Raw genomic sequence first — 24,388 nt, 5'->3', positions numbered from 1 at the left:
AGGAGATGATGCTAAGTTGAGATAGGATTTGAATCCAAGTAGTTTAGCTCCAGAGTCCATGTTCTCAGCTACACAATAAATCACCCAATCATAAAACCTTTGCATAAATTTCACAAAATAATTTCATGAGACACTTGTGAGTGGGTGAGAGTATCAATGAACTGCTGATTTTAATGAGCAGCTAAAATTTATTTCACAAAAAAGACAAAGTGTATTTTTCATGAAGTCAACTAGTAGACACGAGAGACTGAATAGCACTTGATATAATCATTTGATTTATTCAATCAAGATATATTTATTAAGAGGAAGTTAGGAATCTGTGTGCATCAGAAATATAGAATCTCCACAGTGAATCCACATTATACTGGGGAGGCAAAACTTTGCTTGCAGGTTGAATTAGAACCTCTTTCAAGGTAAAATTAATTTTACAGTGTTCTCCTGTCTGTGTTTCTGAGGTGTTAGCTTAAATGTTCCTGTGTCAGAGACAGTCTTCCCCAAAGACAGGACTGGATGGTCTCTTGTTATATACAGTCATCTCCATCCCAGCACGTACCCACTTTTCACATTATTAGCACTATTATTCCTTGTTTAATTGTTGGACACCCCCAATGAACTGCAGGTAACTAAGGCAGTCTTGACTCTTCCTCACTTGTATGTTTCTAGAACTTAGCACTTTGTCTAAAACATGGGAGGAATAGTGAGTGAATAAATCAATGAACACATGGCTGAGTAAAAGTATCATCAACTAACATAGAGTGAAAATTTAAGACTACAGGAAAAAGATACCACCATACCTGAAATATGAAAAGAGAATTGCTCAAAAGATATTAGTGAGTACCTCAGAAATGGAGAATTTAGAGAAGGAATGAATGTTGAAATAAAAGCCTCTAGCAGAGTCCTAGGTGATCTAGGAGTCCTTAATCACTGCCTTTTGGGAGATCTGACCCTCATTCTTATGAACAGCAGATTTGTTCTTGCAAGTTCCTAAAGGTAGATTAAATTCTTCATTATGGAAAGAGGATTCCTAGTGGAAAGGCTGCTCTTTCCCCAAGCAGCCTTCTCTCTTAGGGACGTGGGGTGTCTCATTCACCTGTACAATCTGCTCAAAATGATCTGGGCACCATCATCATCTGTACGTTTCCAGAATGCCCTACCCATGGTCCACTATTCCTTACAGCACTAATTTTAATTAACAAATCCACTTACAGCAAAAGAAATGAGTGAGCTTACACCATGGACCTTACTCATCTTGCAATACACCTCACCAACACACAGCCTGAAATGGATGGGATGGCCTCCTGTACTCTAACCACAGCCCAAGCTGAGGGATAATGCCTGTGGGCTGCAGTTCCCAGAGGATGTCGCTCAAGCTTTGACTAGGAATCAATATTGGATGCTGGTTTTTTCAACAGAAAACATGGATAGGAGTCAAGAGAAGGAAGTCAATGTTTTTCTTCTCACTTAATAATGTGCACAAAGTATTTTGCTTTCTCCATCACAAAGAGGAATGATTATATCACAGGTTGCAATCAAGGTGCTGCTAAACTAGAAACTGAGACTATTACCTGGAATTTGGGTCCCCACACAACTATAGTAAGGCAAAGAAAAAAAAATTACCAAGGAAGGAGAAATAAATTTATTGTTGCATGTGACACCCAGGACATACTCAAAGGCATCTGACCAGGTACGATCCCAGATCCCGTAAGTATAAAAAGTCAGTCTCAACTCAAGCCAGGACAATTAAGCACTCAGATCCTTTAGTGATGAAATTTTGGGTCACTTTACTAGGTCAAGAAACCCAAACAGATGAGTTACTGTGAGAAGGCAAAAGGTAGATGTAAATATCAATTATGGTCTTACAACTAGTTATAGGAACAAGAATTGCAGACATTATTATGCTCTATTTCTTGCTTATTATGGAGAGAAGTGTATATCATAACTAATTTTCCTTCTTTATATTTTTTATTTATATAAAAAGTGGGTGCTTATTTTTCCAATTTTCACTTTTAAAGATAGTTTTATATGCTTATCTTTCTGAAAACAGGTCAATTTTCCTTATTATTAGAATTTTGAGGATATGTTTTCCTTTTACTATCCTGTGCTAGTTTGACTTCACAAAAAAGAACAACTGCCAACATCTGTTCTCTTTTACTCAGTTGAGACTATCTGTGGAAATTCTAAGGACGCCTATACAAAGAATTTGACTTAGTGCCACTTAATGCTTGACATACAAAAGCACAAATAAATTAAAACTAAGAAATGAAAGATATGTAATGAAAAACTAATGAAGACAAAGAAAATTTAAGAGAAGAAAAATGGATAAAATCAACTCATCATAATGACAAGAAATTAGTATGTGCTAGGCTCTGCTAAGCAATCATTTAATCCTCACCAAAAAATCTTACGTGCAAATAATGTGTTACAGAAGTGCTTAACGAAATTGTAAGGCCCCTCAAATGCTACTTATTTGACCTGCTTTTCAACATTGAATTGAATACCCAAATCAGTATTTCCCTTTTCTTACATAATTGGGGAACAGAGAATTTCTTTTATGCTAGGATTATATGCATAATATCTCATTTATCTGACATACTGGGAAATGAGATATTTTATAGATGTTAATTTTCGTTATAACTGAATCTCATCCCTTAAGTACAAACTTTGAAAATCTTAACCATTTCTGAAGGAAATCTTTCTAGCAAGCACAACATACTTCCTGTCTTCTATCACAGACTATAGTGAATATAATTGAATTATTCTGTGATGACTCAAATTGAGCATTATGGATTGCAAAGTCTCTATGCTCTAATTCAGTAAAACCCTCCAGGATTGATGACATATAGGTTACTTTCCCAGCTTTCACCCTTGACTTCACTCAGCGGCTACACATTATCACTTATTATGTCTACTTTTTCAGGTATTTCCCATTCTCTCTCAGTGATAGTCTCTCAAAAGTTACTTTGTTTTGTCTATGTGACTCAAGCAAGTCAACCTTAGCAAGCTCTACTGAAAAACAAGATAACCAGGTCATATGCTTAAGGAAGGGCGTTCCTGGTGGCGCAAGGGGTTAGGACTCAACCTACAAAGCTGTCCGTTCTGCCATCATCTTATATTTGAGGGTGATAGTCACCACATTCATGCTTCCACACAATCCATTCTTCATACTACAGCAGAGGAGCAATTTTCAAAAACGCATAGTTGATCATGCCACATGCAACCCATGATCAATGAGGCCTGCGGTATGTACTTACCCACCCCAGAATCTGGGTCAATGTCAGTGTGTCCTGAGGATGACACAGATATGAGATGTTGACCTCTCTGGGTCCTCTGCCTTTTGATTCAAGTCTTATCAACCAATGACCAGATCTCAAGGTCAGGCCAAAGTGAGATACCACTATGATTTAGAGCTGGAGTCCACATATGTCCCCCCAAAAGAGCCTGAGATCAATGTGGTCATATCTGCTGATATGATCAAGGATCTTAACTATAAAATCCTGAGGTAGGGACACATGAACTTCTCAGAATACTTGCACACAACAAAAGGTATCATTTGAAAAGAACACTCCTTTTCTTATGAAAATATATAGTCAGGGCCTCCCTGGAGTGCAAGGGGTTAAGCACAGCACTGTGAAGTTATCTGCAGCCTCAGCAGTACAAGTTTGACTCCCCCCCCCGGCCAACCAGGGAGCAACCCACATGGTGTGGCAGACCTTTCCTGTCTCACCCGCTGTTCCTCTTGGCAGTGTATTTCAGTCAGTCTGCCTGTTCTGCTCCCCGCTCTGTCTCTGGTGAATCCTCTCACTCCCCATACCTCTGGCCTGTACCACAGTTCTTGTATGCATAAATAAATATTTAAAAATATACAGGCAGACTTCATAATTGATGTTTGGATTAGCAGACTTTTGATATAAATAACATTAGTATCAATATATAGAAGGTTGTGTAATTCAGTTCCTAAAACTCACATTTAGTATCTAAAATATCTGTTGGCACAACAATTTGCACTGACCTCAGATTCCTGAAGCGAGAAACAAAAACCATTTAAAAATATCTTGTGAACAGTTATTTGGTTTTTAAATTGTGTTTTATGAAGTAACTAGCAATGATTTATAAGACTGTATTACAAGATACTTTAGGGGTGCAGGTTCACACCTCTTCAGATGGATGTAACCACACCCACCACCAAAGTACCCATAATCCTCCACCGAAGTCCATTGAGCCTCCTCTCTCCTTGGTGATCTGCCTCCCCTCTGGGAGCCCCAGTTTTGTGGTCAGAACTCAAGGTTAGATTTTGGTTAGATTTTGTTTAGTGGACATCTAACCTAAAGCCTAAGGTTACACTTCTCTGCTGCAATGAGGTTACAGGACATATATGAATAGTTACGAGCAAAGTAAAATGCTAAGTTAATGAAATGCCTTGTAAGTATTCTTGAAATTTTAAAAACACTTTATTATTTAAAAATGCACTGAGCATTTGGGCAACAGGCTACATGCTTCATAGGAATTATTTCTATGAACTTTGACAATACCAAGAAATAAGAACTGACATTTCTCTTATTAGAGAAAGGAGGTAATGACATCTTAGAGGGACTGTTATTTCCCAAGGTCACACACATCTGAATTCAGGTGTGAAACCAGGCTGTCTCATCCCACCACTATTACTTCTGTTCTCCATTTCTAACCTAATCTTCTCTTCCCAAATATGTAGGAATTCCACTCCAATTAGGAATTGATAAACATGCCCTAAAAGCAATTAAAATGGGCCCCATGAAAAGATGAACATGTATTTATTGAGTCAATTTCCTGGGAGGTACTATGCCTAGTGCTGTGGAGGATGGAAAGAATAGGAAATAATATCTATGGACGTCTAATGGAAGTAAGAAAAGAATTAAGCATAGATCTGATGAAATAACAATCCAAGAATTAATTAAGAATGATAAGTATGAGCATCACAGAAAATGTTAAGCCAACCATATGGCACAGAGACTAAATACAGGAATTTTTCTCAGGGAACAATCACTCTGACTAAAATGAGTCCAAAAGCTTTTGTGAGGAGTAGGTCTTCCAGATAAGGAAAGAGGGTGGGGGTGGTCCCGCCATTAACAATAAAATGTGGAAAGACAATGATTTCAGATGTTCCTAGTGGAGAAAACAAAAGCACCCCCCCCCCACAGAAGCGGAAAAGTGCAAGGTGGATCAAGCAGAACAGAGCAATTCTTTGCCACTACTATCATGGGTTCAAGCCTAAGAGACAAGAGAGCTTCAAAGGGAAGGGAGAGTCCTGAATGCCACTCCAGGGAGTAGGGGTTTTATAAGGAGAACATGGGGATCCTTCTGTACTAACAAGGGGCATGTAGGAAGTCATTTTTAAAAATACATAACCTAGAATGACATAACAGGCTGGGATTGGGAAGACCATGGTGGTAGGGAGACTGGGACAACCAACAGTATCAAGAAGAAAAGATTAAGTTGAAAGCCCTCTTTTGGTGAATGCATCCATATGAGTTGTGACTGAAGCAGGGATAGAGCAGTGCCATGTGTTAGCGGGTCTGGGTGGCAGATTCTAAGGGAGAAATATCTTCAACAAAGTTCTATACTCTCTCTTCTTTAATAAAATGAAATTGTCACATTTAGGGCTGTGGTGTGTTGGACTGAAATATGATGCAACAATGTCATGTCTGTTCATCAGAGGTGGACAGTGGAAAAGCTCCTGCAAGCCTACTAACCAAGAACCAATTTACCCTGATACCGCTAGCTTAAAAGGGCAATGTTTTTCATTTTGAGAACTCAAGAAAACAGTCATATATTGTAATGAATATTGATGGAAATGGTTTTATAGCATGACCATATCCATGCCAAAATCTCAGTTGAGATACCATATGATAGTTTTGGATTTTATCACTGTGGAAAATTAGGGGAAGTGCACATGGACTTTCTACTACGTCTTAAGAGTTGTAAGTGGGTCTACAATTATCTAAAAATAATTTTAAATATTTCATTTAATTACAATATAAAACAAAAACTGCTGTATAAGAAGCAAGGCAGGGAAAAGATACCATCATTATAATGCCAAAGAAAGTTGATACTGAAACAATAACAACTGCATTTGTGTTTCCATCACTGAATCCTCAGGAAAAACCCTTGAAAGAAGAATGAGCTTCACTTGGGCTTTACAGATGAGAAAAACAAGTTTGACAGATGCCAATGCCACACAGCTAGAAAGTGCTTGCTTCACGAGTGGCTCTGGTATCTTCAGATTCTACAGTGCTCGGAACATTATACTCTACAGCTTGTGCATAGCTATTTTTTCCTATACTTTTAAAATCAGTTCATAAAACACAGCAAAGTGTATAAAATGTTATATTTTAAAGACAACTTTAAAAATAGCCATATAGCCATCATCTAGGTTAAAAAATAGAATATTGCCAGCAACCCACACATTTCCCATCTGTCCATGATTTTTACACTTCCACTTCCTCACAGATAATTAGATTGACTTGTAAAGTATCACTTCCTTGTTTCTCTACCTAGGAATGCACCTCTAAACAGTGCAATTAAATTGTTGCTTAATTTTTTGGTTTTCTACTTGTATTAGTGGAATCATATTTCATGGGTTTTTTTTGGCATCATTTTTGTACCACCTATGACTCATATGTTCAAGCTTGTTGAGCATAGCCATACTTCATTCATTTTCATTGCTACATAATATTCCCAACATGGCAAAATTTATGATTCCACTGCTAATAGATATTTAGATTGTTTCCATATTTGACTACTATATCAATGTGACGATAATAATTTTTTACATGTGTCAGAAGGACATGTGTATGAGTTTCCTAAGATATATATGCTAGAGAGAAATTGTTGGGATATGTTCAGCTTTATAAGACAACCAATTTTCAAAGTGTATCAGTTCCATAACCACCTAAGAGTACATATTGCTTCTCATTGTTCCATATGCCAAAAAATCTTTTACTTTTTTTGGCAGTATGTATAACAGCATCTTGTTTTGGTGTTTTTTTGGTCTTCCTCTATCCTTGGGGACTCCTTATACATAATTGTTGGCTGGCTGGGCCCTTCCTGCAACCCTAATTCAGTGATAAATGGGAGTCCCTCTGATCAAACATTTGACTTCAGTGTCAACAGTGTGGATGAGTAATGGTTAGCTGGCATTGACAACTACACCAAAGAATGGACACTACCCTTATATTTGGTAGTCTCAAGGCAGAACAAGGGTTTTGGTCTTATTCAAAGATATTCTATTAAACGTTTAGAAAAACTGAGGAGGAGCTCTATGGACTGACATGAAAAGATATCTACTCCAAGTTAGGAGGAAAAAAATTCAAGGTACAGTGCAGTATGGTTCATATGGTCAGTTATTTCTGAGTATCTATTTTATGCACATACATTTAAATGATTATTCACCCAATTGACAGGTTGGTAATTGAGTGCCTACTATGTCCTGGGCACCCTCTTGGATGCTGATAGAGAAAAAGTGAGCCGAAGAATTGAAGTGAGGAAATGAAGCCACAGGCTCTCTGGGGGTGGTTTCCTCTTGCAGACGTCCTCCTGTTGCTCATGGTCTTTATCTCAAGGCCACATACCTTTAACACTTGGCTAAAAATTTCTAAGCTTTAATTTACTCAGCAATAAAATGGCAATCTCCCTGTCCTGGTGGCCTGACAGTTGATTTGAGAACCAATGAGTGAGCACATATGAAAGTACTTTGGGAATTAAGTGTGATTCACATAGAGGAGTGAACTTGGACCTGTCCTTTACTTCAAGGATCAGTGAGAGCCTTATTTATTATGGGACTCACGTTAGGCTTCCTAAGTTATCCATTACCATCTCAGTTTCTTATGTGTGTGCTAACTCTATTTAAATTCCTCCGCGTGCCTATTAAATCCATACAGTAGGGGGTGGAAAAACAAGTCCTCACAAAATACTGTAAAAATAGTTTTTGGAAAAAAAAAAGATCTGCTGGGTTTAGTGGATTTGTTTTACTGTAACCTGATTCATCAGTTAACAATGATGCAGTACCTACTATGTGTGAGGCACACTGTATTCCATGCTGAGAAGAGGAAGTTAATAAATAGTCCCGGTCTCTGACTTCATAAAACTTCTACTATATGAGAAGATAGACTAAGGGAATTATGTGTGAATAAATTTTGCGTAAGAAGAATTAGATGAAACAGAGGAAAAGTGATGGGAGGGAATAAAGCAGATGCTAATGTGCTAGGTGGGTTAGGGAATAAGGCTTAGCTGAGAGACTGCTCTTTAAGCTGAATTTCATGCTTGGACCTACTTGAAGTGGAAAAATATCACATCTGTTTTTTAACTAATTATAACACATAAAGATCTCATAATAATAGAAAACTTTTGATGAGCTATCAATAAGTTGATCACTATTTGGGAAATTAAGTAGCGCAGACGTATTTATCTTGCATCTAGAACTTTGGGACACGGCTCTCCTTATTTGCTCCTCAAAAATGTAGTGAACCAGAACAAAGTTAACACATTAGAACTTATTTGTTTGCTTACTTACATTAAACATTCTTAGAAGAAAGGAACACGTTTTACATTTATTTCTACCTCCATGCCCCTACAATTCCATGTGGATTAAATGAGATGTAGGAACTAATGAAAAGTCTCATCAGGAAACTGATGGCAATTGAAATGGACAATTGAGATAATTTATTGAAACGGCTATGTAGGAAGATATGGGGAGGTTAAGGGAAAGACACAGGGGCAATAAAGTTTCCCCAGCTAGTGACAGCTAGGACTCCTATGATATCCTACAAGCCAGCTGACTAAGGGCAGTAAACATCCATCCGTAGGGAAATGGTGAGAACAGATTTAGGAAAGTAGAGAAAGAGCTGGAGTTACAGGAGCTAGGACACTGGATAGGATGTGCAGCACTTAGTAGAGGAAGGCAGCCAGGCAGAAAGAGTCAAGGGGAATATTTGTGAGATTTCACTTCCCTCTCACCTTCTCAGCTCTTGCTGCTGCTACTACCCATGAACATAACAAGAGGAAGCAGAAAGAGAAACTGTCTATTCACCTTGTGAACAAAGGTCAGTCTTGGAGAATACAGGACTGACAGAAGAGGAGGGGAGAGTGGATACAGGACTGAAGCCCGAGGAAAGAGCCAACATAAATTATGCCGGCTTATTACTTTGTCCCCTGTTATAATTTTTGCGCTTTTTTTATTTTGCTTATTCTGCTGTGGTAGTAATCAGTAAGATAACTCTAGCAAAGTAAAACAATATTATGTTCTGTAGTAAGGGGGATTTGGTTTTTTAATCCAGTTCTACAAATTCAGTTCTTCAATGGATAATCCACAAGACAGTTAATTCCCATTAGCCATCTAGAATAAGCAGTTTCAAGTTTATCACCTTTTCTCTTTCCATAATGGTAGAATTTTTAAGGTGTTTAATTTTCACAGGGAAGTTGAATCATAATTGTCCATAAAGTACATCCATGGGGATATATATCTTTGTGCCTCTTCATCATGTTATGTCAAATTGCATTTCCTAAGGTGCTCAATGGGTTGTCACCTATAACCAGGGAAATTCTATACAAGTACAGAACAATGTAAATTTAATACAAGTATCTCTGTGTACCTTGAAGAATGGTATTTAATATAATAATTAAACAACAATGCTTTAGTGTGTCACAAAAAATAACATACACACAGTGAATGTAGCTGCTCCCAACATATTTGTTTGTTTTTTCCAGCACAGCATGGCAATGTGGATGTCAGCTGAGGGTTTTCCCCCAAGGTCTGGACAATGATTGAATGTGGCAGATATCTCCCTATGTGAATACTTGATCCTTCAATTAAAAGGGAAAAGAGAGAACAGCTTTCACATTGTGGAAGGATGCCCTATTACTGTTATGCTCTCCTAAAAATGGAATCCACAGAATCTAAAAAAGACTCTGCTCGGGAAATTCTACCTGACAAACTGATTGGAGGTGTTTCATAAAAGTTATACTAGGTTTGCTCAAACTGTCAAGCAGCTTTTCTAAGTGATTCCCTGAATTCTGTACCTTCCCCCATTTATTTTATTAAAAATGAGCATTTCAGGACAGAAAATAGACCTGCATTTCAACTATTTAAAAGTAAAGTTATTTCAAAAGAAAAAGAAAAAAAGTTTTCTCTTTAAAACCAGAAAAAAATCAGCACAGAGATCTTAGGAGTTACTGAATAATGGCATCTAGATAAGACATTGAACAAGTAAAATAGTAACTACATGTTTTCTTTTTTCCACACAGCTAGATGGAACCATAAGTTATGAGCATTTCTACCAAAAGTAGCAGAGTATGATGAATAAAATCATGAAATTTTGAACCATCCACAATTTGTATTGAATTCCTTAGTTAGTAATCTTGCCTTAAGAATTGAGTTGTTCAATACTTATAAACCAGAGTTTCCACATCTGAATGTGGTAATAGTAATACCTCTGTCATGGCTAGTTATAAAGTAATTGGTAATTATAAATTGTAACTATTATTATTACCATCATCATTATCATCATTACGAATACTAGCAGACAATCAAATAGTTCCTTTCCATGGGGGGAATTCTTAAGTATTATTTATACATATACCTTTGTGTACATATATTATCAAAATTAATTCTTTACTATCATCTCTTATTGTGAAGGATAGCATATGCAAAATGCCTATAAAAGATCTATAAATTAATTTCTCCACCATCCATTTCTGAAATAATATATATGCTCAAAAATCTGAATTAAATGTTCTTTTAATAATGTCTATTGTCTTCATGGTATGATGTATAAGTCTGCAAAAGTAATCAACCACCTAAATGTTTTCTGTTCTGACTGACATTATTGCCATCTTGGTATATGTTCATAAATATATTCTCACAAATCCAGGCCAAATCAAAGGCTGAACTGGGAAGATGTTTCCCTTAGGTCCTTATACACCCTTTCCTCTATCCAAGAGATGATGGAACCCTTGTCACTTGCTCTTCTTTTACTACACCAGGATTGACATAAACAAATCCTGACAATAGTGCCTGGAGTGTGCAAACCAGGTCCAACTTCCTGCATTGGCTCTCTTTTTATTTTTTATTGTCAATTTTTATTAATAAATTTTTATTTGGGCTACAATGGTTTGTAACATCAAATAGACTTCAGGTATACAATATTATAATTTGACATGTATATATTCTATAACATGATCACCACCAAAAGTCTACTTGTAATAAATATGTAAATCAGTGAAACAACTATGGAAAACAGTATAGGAATTACTCAAAAAATTAAGACTAGCATTACCTTATGATCCAGCTATTCCACTCCTGGGTTTTTATTTAAAAAATACAAAGCACTAACTCAAAAAATATATGTACCCTGATGTTCACTGTGGCAATATTTACAAGAGCCAAGATAGATATGGAGACAACCTTAAGATGGGGAAACATGTTAGCATCCATTGCCAGATGAATGGATAAAGAAGATGTGGTCTCTCTATACAATGGAATACTACTCAGCTATAAAAAATGATGGAATCTGGCCATTTGTGACAGGCAGGATGATGGATTCTATGCAGCTCTTCTTAAAACAGCTACAAATTACCAGACTGAGGAATTCCTTTCCTAATGACTGGGATTTGAACCTTCAGCTGGTCAAGAGGGAGATGTCCTTCCACTGCCTTCAACATTATCCATTAATTTCACAAAATTCTAAGACATGCTACAAATGTACATGTATGTTTATTATATGATTGCATATGCATCTGCTTCTCACATTAACACAATTACCTTTTTTTTTTTACTGTCCTCATCAGCAAACATTAGTTCATTTTTTTAAAAAGATTTATTTATGCAAGAACTGGGGTACAGGCCATAGGCGTGGAAGGGTGAGAGGATTCACCAGAGACAGAGTGGGGAACAGAACAGGTAGAACAGGTAGACAGACCAAAAACACTGCTGAGGGGAGCAGTGGGCGAGACAGGAGAAGTCTGCTGCACCATGTGGATATCTCCCTGGCCGGCCAGGAATCAAACCTGCGCTGCAGAGGCTGCGGACAGATCCACAGCACTGTGCTGTGCTCAACCCGCTGCACCACCAGGGAGGCCCAAACATTAGCTCATTTAACTCATTTAACAGCTATTTCACATCTTGCTACTGCAGGTCTGGCACATGCCACGTGCAGGGTAGAGCAGTAAATAGGGCTCTTAGAATGCCTGCCCTTATGCAGCTCACAGTCTTACAGGGAAACAATTTTAGGTAAATTTGGTTAGTAAAGGTAGTAGATAGTTATATGAAATTATAAGAATTAATAAGGGATAAGACTTTCATATATAACATTTTTGTTATTATTTAAAAATGTATTTTAACTGATTCAAAAATGATACTAAAATTATGCTACACAATAAAGAGAAAGTTTGGTGTCGTCAGATAACTATGCTCATTTTAGCATGGTAGACTTCAAAAGAGAAGTAAAAGCATTTCCCAAGATCTTAAAGCCTACACTCTGAAATGGAATGTGGCTCATGAGATCTGGAAGCTCTCTCATGAGCATGATTCTTATTATGATCTACACACAATACAGGTCACACATTCATTAGAGGGTAATCCTTTGTGCTGCTTCTCATCGAAAACTCAGAGCATTACAAAGGGAGGACCAAGGTCCTACAAATAAATGGTTCTTATCTGCCTTGGACCAAAAAGTAGCTCTTTTCAGAGGATTTGACATCTGCCTGAAATCTCCACCTGCAAAACATACCTTTGCCAGAGGGAACGTGGATGCAAAGTTTTGATTAGAGAAACAGAGTTGGGGGGCCAGGGGATCAGTGGGGTATTTGCAGGAGTGTGGAGCAAGGCACTAGAATTAAGCCGGGTGTGTCTGACAAAGCACAGCCTTAGGTGTGAATTAAGTGATAATGAAACAGTACTTAAAGACTCTCCTTGGCAGACAAAGGCAATTCATGGCAAGTAGCATTATTTATAATAGATTCTTTGAAAAGTTAGATATATTGCTCTAGTCAGTCTAAGATTGGGAGTGGAGCTATAGTTCCAATTCTAATGACCAGTTGGGATGAAGGGCATGTCACAACCTTTAACAGCAACACAACTGGAATAAAACCATTAACATTTTCATTGCTATGAAATTTTTTTGTGGGGTATGATGTATGACAAGATTTTTGAATGTTTAATGTTATTATCAGATAGATATGCATTTATTTTTTATTAGGAAATTTGTAATAGTAGAGGAATAACTTCAAATAGCGGAGATAATCACTCACTATAATTATTAGAGCTCCTTCCATTACCTCAAATATATAGAATGCATTTGCCAAAAGTTTAATTAAAATGAGATGATGAAAATAATTAATATCATAGTAAACATAAGACAAACTAATAAAACTGCATTTTTTTGGTCTTTTATTCATTCTTTTTAGCTATGCTAAAAGAATGCATTTCAATTTTCAGTAATGGGTTACTTGAAGCAGTTTCTACGGATTTAAGTCTTCTTGATATTTGTCTTTAAGAGGAACAATTTGATGTTCTGTAACCTCTGATCAGTGTGGAACAATGACAAGATGTTATATGAAACTTGATATTTCTGATAAGTGTATAAAGCATTTTCTACTCTAAATTATTAAAGACTTTTTGTAAAAAGATTTTGTTTTAGTAAACTTTAACTGACTCAATTCTCTACACTCTGCAAACTTACACATCTTGCTTAGAAATATTCTATCCACTTCAAGTTAAATAAGTATAAGTGTATGCATAGAAAATGTATGTAATTTTTAAAAATGCACATTGAAATATTTACAAGTAATATATTAAGTGGTTTTTTAAATGATAAACTTATTAAATCAGAAGCATGTTGAAATACAGCATGTAGGTGCATTTCCCATCTCTCTAGTTCTCTAAGAACGGACAAATGCTGTCAAAAGCAGAAAGTCACTGAAAATACAATGCAATCTTACACCTACTTTCTTCAGGAAAACCATGAGGTCTCTTCACCTCTCCAGGAGCACTTTAGACAATAAGATGCAGTACACAAAAACTATCAAAAGGGAGCACTTTTGAGCCACCAAAATTGTGTCTTAGCCTAAAAACCACAATCTCCCAACTACAGACAATGATACCATCTCAGGTATTTTATGTGCTAAAATGATCATTAAAAATTAAGCACCACATATAAGCTGCCATTTAGAATATTAATTTACCTTTGCTAATCATCTTTTTAACTTGAGGCTAAAAGAGTTCACTTACCATTTGGATATTCAGGCTCAGTCCAGAAGATGTTGAAGGAGTGGGGTGAATATGCGTGTGCCTTGGGGGCTGGCATGCCTTCTGGCTCACTCTCCTCAGTCTGGGCTTCACTGGCCTCACTCACTGTACACCCATCCCCTGTGCAAGCCTGAAGGGAAATGCAGAAAAGCACATTTCACTCTGGGTTCCTAAAGTTGAGATGAGCATTGAAGAAAGACAATTCATCGTGAGAGTTCCAGATTCTTTGAAACCAGGGTCCCTTTACCAATTCCTCCTCCAAATAAACTTGTTTCAATACTAAGGCCTGACATTGAATCGGTTTGCTTTTAAGATATAAGATATAAAATAGCCATCTCTGATAACGAGAAAATACCCCAGAAGGTCTGAATTATGTACAGAGCCTAACTTAGAGCTCAGAGATGCCGGGACATATTTTCTGGGTGAACCCTGATGAGATTAGTTTCACATAAAGTTTCCTACAACAAATTAGACACACATACACATACTTACACATGTGGACAAACAATATGAGAAAAATCCTAGAGAGTGAAGACCATTTCAGGGTAAAACAAGGGACTTCCAGGGGGAAGAAACATAATTGTCTTTTGTTCACATAGTGTGACCCTTACATTTAATATAGAACACAAGATGAGATTGAATAAATCCACATTTGTCATAAACCGACAATAGAGCAGTTATTGAATGACTGTGCAGTGGCTCACAGGGTCAGATCATTTATTCAAGTGCCAGAGGAGGTAGATTCACAACATCAGGTGATCACCAAACCCCTCTTCCCTAAGAAGGAATTCCTTTCCTGACAAGGAGCCATGAATACAAGAGATGCTCAGAACCTCTGTGCACTCCATCAACTGCAAGTAATTCCAAAATAAAAGTCTTAGGAAAATATTTTTGCCACTTAATTTACTGGATAAGTCAGAGTTTATCCAGGTCATATTAGCTACCAAATCTTGATATTTATGGTTTTATATAACACATACTTGAAAAATATACTGTCGCTCTATTCAGTAACTCTTTAGTTATAAATGTAATTTACCCAATGAAAGTTAAAAATCTTTCAAAAAGCATTGAACTTTTACCAAATTCTGTAAGAAAATGAAGCCAAATCATAGGACAATGTAAAAATAAGTTTTTATGCCAATTTTCATAGAAAGAAGATAATGATAATATAAAAAATAAAAATATGTCTTTTAATCGTTGGCCCTGTCTGCTGCTTTTCAGGTTTGATATTGAGAAAATGACCTTTTATAACCTAAAATAGTCAATAGTCTTTTCCCTAAAACTAGGGGAATCAGACTGGTTTTTAAAGATATTTTCTTATATTGAAGTACACTATCCGCAAAGTTGTTGCAAATAGATGCAATTCTTCATTACACATATAAATAACAATATGTGGTCAGCAGACATGGGGATCAGTTTTACTTCCTCTTGCAAAAATACAACCACAGTCCATGTCTTCAGGATCATTTCTCATCAGCTTAAGCAAGTTTCAGATGGGTTAGCTTGCAGCCGGGGCATGAAAATGCATTAAGATTGGGGACCTAATTAACCACACTGGGTTTCCTCTAATTCTCAGCTGTGGTATGTGCATATATATGTAAGAAGGAAACCATACACCTCCTGAGAACAGAATCTTTGCAAATACAGAGGAATCAATGGAGATTTTGGCCCAACCCTGACATAAAGCTCTAGGATATATAGCTGTTAGCGCATGAAATAACTGCCTGACCATGAAAATAGCATAATTCAAAGAAAACACTGCAAATGTGTTAAGTCCACCAGACAACCTGGGAGGAAAAGAGGATATTAGGGACAGCTAAGATATCAAAGGAAAAGGGTCAAAGTAGCATTCTTTCTAGTCTTCAGAGGGAGATAAATCTGTCCACTTGCATTTCCTAGATTTTTTTTTCTCCTTGGGGGGAATATGTTGCAGCATCTTATTGGTAAACTCATAGAACACTGGAATTTAATCCTGATTGTCTATATGTCACCTTTGTTTTATTCACTCATGTCCTAAGAAATCCCCCCTGCTAACTTTCCAAAGCCATACTGTACTCTATGACATATAATGGTATATTTTTAAATACAGTGTGAATTTAGAATTTACTTTGAGAAATTCATGATGCCTTTTGGGATAGACAAAGACAACTTCTGCTTTGGTCCGTCCAAAAACAGGGTTGTATCATTTGAAATTCATAAACTAGAAATCCATAAACTAGTCACTTGATCAAGGAAATATTTTAAGTATCCATGGAGTTTATGAGAGAATGTTTCTTGTAATGAAACAGAACTTACAAAAGGGGCTAGTAAAATAATAGAATTACCTGCAAATGATTTTGTCCACATGCTTTTTGTAGACAAAAGTGTTTGGAAGTGTTTCATGAATGGTGCAGTTTGTTAGCTCTTTCAATAGGACATATATTTCTTTAAAGTTGTTTCCGATTGGTTTGATCTGGTATTATCTAAATGAAAGTGAACCAATCAGTATTTTGTTTGAATTTCCAGCACCAGAGGCAGCCACATTCAATGCAACAGATTGCTGTTTAAAATTCTGGTGTGGAAAAACAGATAAAATAGTGGGACTGATTAAGGATGTCATCATGGAATGGCAAGGGCTTTGAAAGCCTCTGAGTCATCAAAATACCATCTTTTAATTCATGTCTTATACTTTTTATCAATTACAGCCATTTTTCTTTTTAAATCACAAAGTCATAATACTACCCTAAAATGATGAGCAATTTCTGACCAAACAGGAGATTCAACTTTGATACAATGAAACACGTAACTAATACAAGTATATCAATTATTTTTGAAATCATGACTATTAGGAAGACTGAAAACCAGCATTATTTTTCTAGTGGCCTGTTTTCAGATAGAGTCTGAGGAGGTATGCCAATGAGAGGCAATTAAGTGTTTCTTTAAAATTAAGAATTGCCATTTAGGGCACATAGTTTCAGGTAGAACTCTAAAATCTGCCCCAATAAGAGGTCAAAGTTGGGGGTTTTATGGGAAGAAAGAGGAAGATGAGGTAAGTGGCTAAAGAGAAGAGTCAATTCGGGTTAACAAACTTAACCTATTCTTGGTGATAATATCTGTAGCTACTGATTCTAATCTGTGGCAATTGTCTATAATCATCAGTCTTTCTTATCAGAATGTCTACTTACCAACCGGATTCTCAAACCATGGTTTGTGAGAAAATGACTTTTTGCCATTAGGCTTTTTTTTTTTTTTTTGGCCAATTGTAGACAACAAATAGGATTTTAAAATGGCTCCATTTATGTCTATATTTCACATTAGCTACAAATGAGTTTTCAAAAAGTTAACTTCATCATTTCCAAAGAGGTCAAAATCTAGCAGTGATATTAAAAGTACCACACCTATCTTAATGCTTGTTGGTCTTACTTGCTTCTTTATTTAGTTGCTAGTTCAATATCTTTATTAGGAGCTACTAAATTTCACAATATTATCTGTTGAATGAAGCAACATATCAGGCTGTTTCTACTGTTTCACTAGTAGAAAGAGCATGTTTGCAACCCATGTCCCAACACTGACATTTTATAGCAAATTATATCACTCATAACAGAACTTTTAGATTCCTTATGAAATAAATGCACTAGTGTTTACTCATCCATTTGTTCACTCATTCATTACAGAGTTGTTTGCTGACCTTCCACTTTCACCAGGCACTGGTTGATCCTTTCGATAGAGTTGAAAGATGCACTTTCTATGATTCAGGTGTTTATAAACCAGTCAACAGGGAAAATGAAGCCACATGAAGCAACATACCTGTTCTAAATGCATAGTAAGTCATTATAGTTTGAATCCCTAGGCAGTGTCCTCTCTCCTAATGCCTGATAAAAGGCTTTGCCATCTGTATGCATATGTGTTGGTTTCCAACATTTATTAATACACTAAGATGATCTATAAAGGCAACTCCATTTGGCTGAGAACCTGATCTCTATTCCACTAATATGATGACCTTGAAAGCTAGTTATTGTATTGAAACTGTGAAATATACAATAATCCCTCAATTAACCAAGATGAAGTTATAATGGTATGGTTCATTTCATTTACTGGTTAACAGAGTTAAGTTAAAAAACCTTTAGCTGGATACTTCCTTATAAAAAAGATGTAAGTATTTTCTGCCCTAATAAATACACTGACATTGAAAATCATGTGGGCAAATTTATTTCCCTTACAAGAGTTAGGGCAAAGACATGCAGATTTTTATGGTATTTTGCATTGGCATTATTCACTGGCTGAGAGATATTGCTTGGCTCCAAGTAGTATTATTTGGTGATTTTTATTTTAGCACCATAGAATTTTAGGGCTCAAAGAGATATTAAAAACTATTTAATTCAAAGTCCCAATTTTAGTCTTGGAGAGCATAGAGCTCAGTGAAGTTAAGTGATTTACTATGGTCACACAAAGTTAGAAGCAAAACCTGAGTTAAAAATCAGGAGAATGAACACCCAATGTAGCAGTATTTATTTTCCAAGGCATTGCACACTTATAAAACATAGGAGGTTAGATTTTGATGGACTGCAAAGCATATCCTAAAAATTGCCCTGGGAATAGAACTTTGTTTCATGTCATTTGCCTTCTTCTGATAAAAACAAAGAGCTCCACACTATCTGTGTAATTTTGGTTGCTTCCAAGCAATTGAGTCCTCTCTTGATTTCGACATTACCACTATTTTGAAAATAGTGTGGATGTCTGCACTAGCTTTTGAAAATCAAATTAATATACTTCTCACTTCATGGGTAACATCACTGAATAGTCAGAGATGCCGGGTGCCTGCCTGCTGAACCGGGCGCTGGGACTCAGAGCCGAGCACGACTGGCAACCACGTCTGACGCCCTTGTTTGTGGTGCCAGGTCAGACAGTAGCAATAGTTGAATGTAGTTTATTTTCCCGTGGTATAATATTTAGAGCATTCAAGAGCATGTTAAGTAAAATGAATGCATACACAGTGTCTACATAAATGTAAATTTATTCATAATCAAGAGCAGAATATTTTCTATGGCATTTATCAAAGCAAATATCCTTATATAGGTATTGCTATAAAATGAAGAGTGCGTTTAAAACAAATAGGGGCAATCTCATGTTTATATTCAGTTATTTTCAGATGTGCTATTAAACTTAAAAAAGATTATATTTCATCAAAAAAACAAAAGGAACTACTGAGTATAAATTCCACCATAATATCAAGGTCTTTGAAAAGACCTTTGTGTAAAAGTGCTGTTTTGCATTAAAAAATGCTATTGTCTGTCTAAAGGAACCTCTAAACTACATTGATTCTAGGGCTTTTATTAAGTCACTGTTCTTTTGAGATAGAAGCATAATGTAAACCAGAATATAACGATAATCAAGAATATTTGGGGGTCATTTAAACCTTCATTTAAAAATATAAGACCTACATTTTCAGAGGGCACATTGTTTTGCAAATGCATACGAACTCCAGGGGGAAATAATGGTATTAATTCAAGCATTTAAGAAAAAGCTCTCAACAATTATGACATTCTACAAATAATAAAAGAAGAAATAATTTCCGATAATCCCAAATTAGATTTGGCAAAGTCAACCAACTCAGATGGTTATTCTATCATTTTGCATAATATAAAATAAATATGTAGGTTTTAGATAAACAGAATTCACATTTAGGGCATGAAATGTATTTGCAGCATAAATAGCAATATGTGAAGATATTTGGCTTTTTTTTTTTTTTTTTCAGTGAGGTAGGGTAGAGAGGGCAGGATAGAGGTGGGGAGGTTCCAGGTAAAGGGAAGCAGGAAAGGAAGGTGATGACAGAAAAAATGATAGCTATAAAGTATACTTACGCCCAGTTTGATGAGGTGTTTATTGTCAGGGAAAAGATATTGCAGCACATGAGCCTCAAAAAGTTCAGTACTGTTATAGATAACATCCCAAATTATAAAATCATGTGTGTGATTTGAAATATATAATATGCAGCACTCCAGAATTCCATTTACTTTTCTTAGTTGCTTCCACCTGGTATGAAAAAATAGAACATTATTATCATTACTCATTCCAGTCGAACCAGATGTGTGCAGGATTTTTAAAAGACACATAGGAACTTGGATTTGTGACATAGTAAAATTCACATCTAATACTCAGTGAAGGAACTTTTAAAAACCCAGTTATTATTAAATGTCTGTTCTTAATGGTATAAGGAAAATAACATAATGCCTGTCCTCTGGTTACTTATAATTTTAATTAGCTAGTATACAAAGCATGTGTAAATGAATAATTGATTAATAACCTAAGTCACAGAAGAAAAATTGGGAGAAACAGAAGATCTCAAAATTTATGAGAAATGGGGGTAGGAGGAGAGAATAAATAATTATCCTGAAAAATCCAGCAATGTAACATAGAGTTAATAACAATCAGCTACAGAATACAGAGAAGCTGAGGGTTGGAAGGGCTAAAATAATCTATTACAATGTGTTGAACGAGGTTATACATGAGTGAAATACACAAGATTTTGTACTGGATAGGAGGATGGGAAGTGGTAGGCTTAAAGAAAAGTAGAGGAATTCCAGATGAGGGTTACAAGGTGTCACTGGGACTGAGCAGTCATGAAATAGAAATTTGGTAAATTGAGAAATATTTAGAGTAGTGAGAAATCTTTTGGGGCAACTAATGTGGGTTGAGCTTAGGACACATGGAATGAAGCCAAGAGGAATGTTTAGTCTTGAAAGAATGGGATATGAATCATAATACCTTTCAGCTTGAAAAAAAATCATGATTTATTTAGCCCAAACTCTTTTATAGATGACAAAACTGAGACTGAGCGAGATGAATGGGGAGAGTATTAATTGAGGGTATGAGAGGTTTATGAAATTTTAGTTCAGTACTACAAAACACCTTATACCTCAAATATTAGGAAGTGGACAAGAATTTCTATGGTCAAAATAATCTGAATACACCAATATGTAAATTTTCCTTTCTGACTGCAACTGTAAGGAAAAGAGAAAGTCCTAGTTTGTATTTATCCTTTCATTACACATTATTACAAACAATGCCTCACATAAAAAAAAAATCAGTGGTCAGTTTTTATTTTATTGAAGTTTGCACAGAACCTGTGTACATGTGTAGCTCGGCCTGATTGCATAAAGACAAAATGGAAATTAAGTTGGCAAGTGATAATCAAAGGTTCCCAGAACCACTGAACTAATCACTTCTATGCATTTAATCACAATAAAATTAATTTTATGTCATAAACCCTTCCCTTGATTGAACTCACTGGAATTCTTGCATGAACCAGTGTGTGAACCAGAGACATCATTTTGACTTACTGTATGTAGACAGTCGTGGAATCCAGAACTGTCAGCTTCGGAGAATCCACATGTTCTGGTGGCAGCTGTGCTGTGTGCAGTGTGACCAGGGATCTGTTTGTACATCCCACATATGTATAAGCCCTGAGCAGAAACTGGTGGCCTCTAAACACTGCCAAATCTAGGGGGTGGTAAAAACAACTTATTTATCAACACACTTTTCATTCAAGAGGTATCTCTTCTCTTTTACATTCCTACTTAGAACTGTTAAAGTAAAACTTAACATAGAATCAATAGCCATAAAAATTAATAGCAGTATAATATAGGTTATTTCATCCCTTAAATCTAATAGAGCTACTTTTAAATAGACAAGTGTCAGTTAAACTCTTAGCTTAACTTTTTCATTTTAATAATTTGACTGTTTTCTTGAAGGTTTATGACCAAGTGTGTCATTTTTTGGAGTTTAGAGGTAGCTCAATGGCTCTCTTAAAAAATAAATGAGTCATTTAAATTATGTGTTAAAGCACATTTGAAGACAACAGTAGTTGCTTTTGAAATGCAAATATGTAACTTGTAACATGGCTTCACACTTGTAATTCCCTCTGAAGGGTTTCCTTTCTCTTCCTGCCCAAGTATCTGACCTTCAGGTTGTCCAGGATCAAAACAAATGCAGCTTTCTTAATAAGTTCCTAACACATGCGGCCGGGCACCTGGCACAAGGTGGAGCTGTTAACCTCCCAGTCTTTTCCCATGATATCTGGGACACTTTCAGCATAACACTTGCAACAGTGCATTACAAGGATTTGTTTACATAATTACCTGATCATTAGACTGAACACTCAATGATTATTTTGCATTGTCAGTGTATCTAGCACAATGCCAGGCACATGGCAAGTTTTGCAGATATGTATTTTGTTAAAAAGATAAACTGAGGCATAAATGTTAAGAGTTTGTTAGAGCAAAAATTACTAAGAGGCGTGCAGGGAGAGACTATTTTTTTAACTTTATAACAAAATCTTTAATTTTAAATTTTTTAGAGACTTTTGTAGAGAAAATGCTGATGCAAAGTAAGGAAATAATTGATAGCTACAGCTTAAAGCCTGCTTGGCTGTCTCATGACCTTGCAGCATTTACAACCCAGATTTGGGTTTGCTTATGCAGGGTGCCATGGCATAGAATGAGCTCTAATGGCCTTTTTGTTTAACTAATTTAATACTTTGAATAAATGAATAAAGAATTAAAGAATGAGATAGTCTACATAAGGTTGAGCTAGGTGTGAAAGATGACCAAGAGTTTGAGATAGTTCTACCTAGTAATATCCCTCTCCTCTGAACTACTCTAGTACTCTATGTATGCCTACCCTTCCAATGAACGCCATCTTTCCTTGCATTAAAATAAACTAATCTGCAATGTACTAATTTGTTTCTGAAATACTCTGACCACCTTATTTCTAGAGGTACTCAGGAATTATTTTGTTGATTGACCCTAACCAAAGTGAAGTTGACTTTATCTAGATTTAGACATCATTTACACTTTTCTACTGCTACACATAATCAGTATTTTCTGGAACACTTCTAAAATGTTAGATGTAATTTAAGTAACATATATTTTTCAATCTCATTGACCTTGAACCATTACAATTTCATGTTTAAGAGATTAATAAAATGCAACCTAATTCAGGCAAATCAATTTTGCTTTGTACTGATAGCAAGAGTAAACTCCTAGGAAACAAACACTTTGATTTTCATGCACAATATAATCAATTGGTTAAACATGTAAGCCACTAAAAGAGAGGCAAAAAATAATTTTACAGGAAATATGTTACTCTAGAAGAAACCTACAATGCTTTTGATTAAACTTCGTTTTCTTTGCAACTTTATTTTTTTTTAAAGTTTTTTTTTTTGTGTTTTTTTTTTTTTAAAGATTTATTTATTTATAGAAGCACTGGGTACAGTCAGAAGCGTGGGAGGGTGAGAGGATTCACCAGAGCCAGAGCGGGGAACAGAGCAGGCAGACTGATGAAATACACTGATGAGGGGAGCAGCGGGCGGCAGGAGAGGTCTGCATGCCATGTGGGACCCTCGCGGTGGCCAGGGATCGAACCGGCGCTGCAGAGGCTGCGGGCAGCTTCGCAGCCCAGCGCTCAACCGCTGTGCCACCAGGGGAGGCCTTCTTTGCAACTTTATATTACAGGTTCTCAATGGTACCAAGTTGAGGGGGGCACTCCCAACAACATGGTCAGAAGATAAGTTGCATGGCACATTGAATTTAGTCTAGTATACCACCACCAGGCAGTACTGAGAGAGAGGCGAACAACTCACTTTGTGTGCATAAGTGAGACAGAAGTGGGGTACCTTTATTTGGTCCAATATTCTATGGCCTCAGATGCTTCCAAGAGAGTAAACTATTATTACTGTCAGAAAACTTTATGCAAAGAACAGCACCTACTACTAGACCCAACCTTGGTCACAATTATAATGTGTTAATATGTTCAAATATTTATAGCTACCATTCTCTTTTTCTCTTTATCTTCTCCTTTTGATTCACAAGTCCTTTGTGACCTATCAGTGTCTCATTTCTCTCATTGTCTGAATTCTTCTGGTTAAAGATTTATGGTTTTTTACCATTGTGGTCACAAGGGACACTTGGTATAATTTCAGTCTTCACACATTTTCTAGGACGTGTTTTGTGACATAATATATGATCTGTCCTCGAGAATGTGCATGGGTAAAGAATGCTTTAGGTCGTTAAATATATTTAATAGGTTAAGTGATGAATATACTACTACATTACTGTAGGAATATTCTAAATTCAA

The 24,388-nt window shown here is 36.2% G+C and overlaps 1 protein-coding gene across 1 annotated transcript in view; it reads right to left on the bottom strand.

Annotated features, from left to right (window-relative positions):
* The window catches only part of USH2A (usherin), a gene marked incomplete at both ends in the record, with an annotated part of 619,110 nt that overhangs the window by 272,651 nt on the left and 322,071 nt on the right, over positions 1-24,388 (bottom strand). The window contains 3 exon segments of the mRNA XM_084245562.1: positions 14,258-14,405; positions 20,116-20,287; positions 21,595-21,754. Of these exon segments, the coding sequence (XP_084101688.1) occupies positions 14,258-14,405; positions 20,116-20,287; positions 21,595-21,754 (480 nt within the window).

This window comes from Talpa europaea (assembly GCF_964194135.1).
Source record: "Talpa europaea genome assembly, chromosome: 10".
NCBI classification, from domain to species: domain Eukaryota; kingdom Metazoa; phylum Chordata; class Mammalia; order Eulipotyphla; family Talpidae; genus Talpa; species Talpa europaea.
This window is presented reverse-complemented; position numbering and strand designations above follow the sequence as displayed.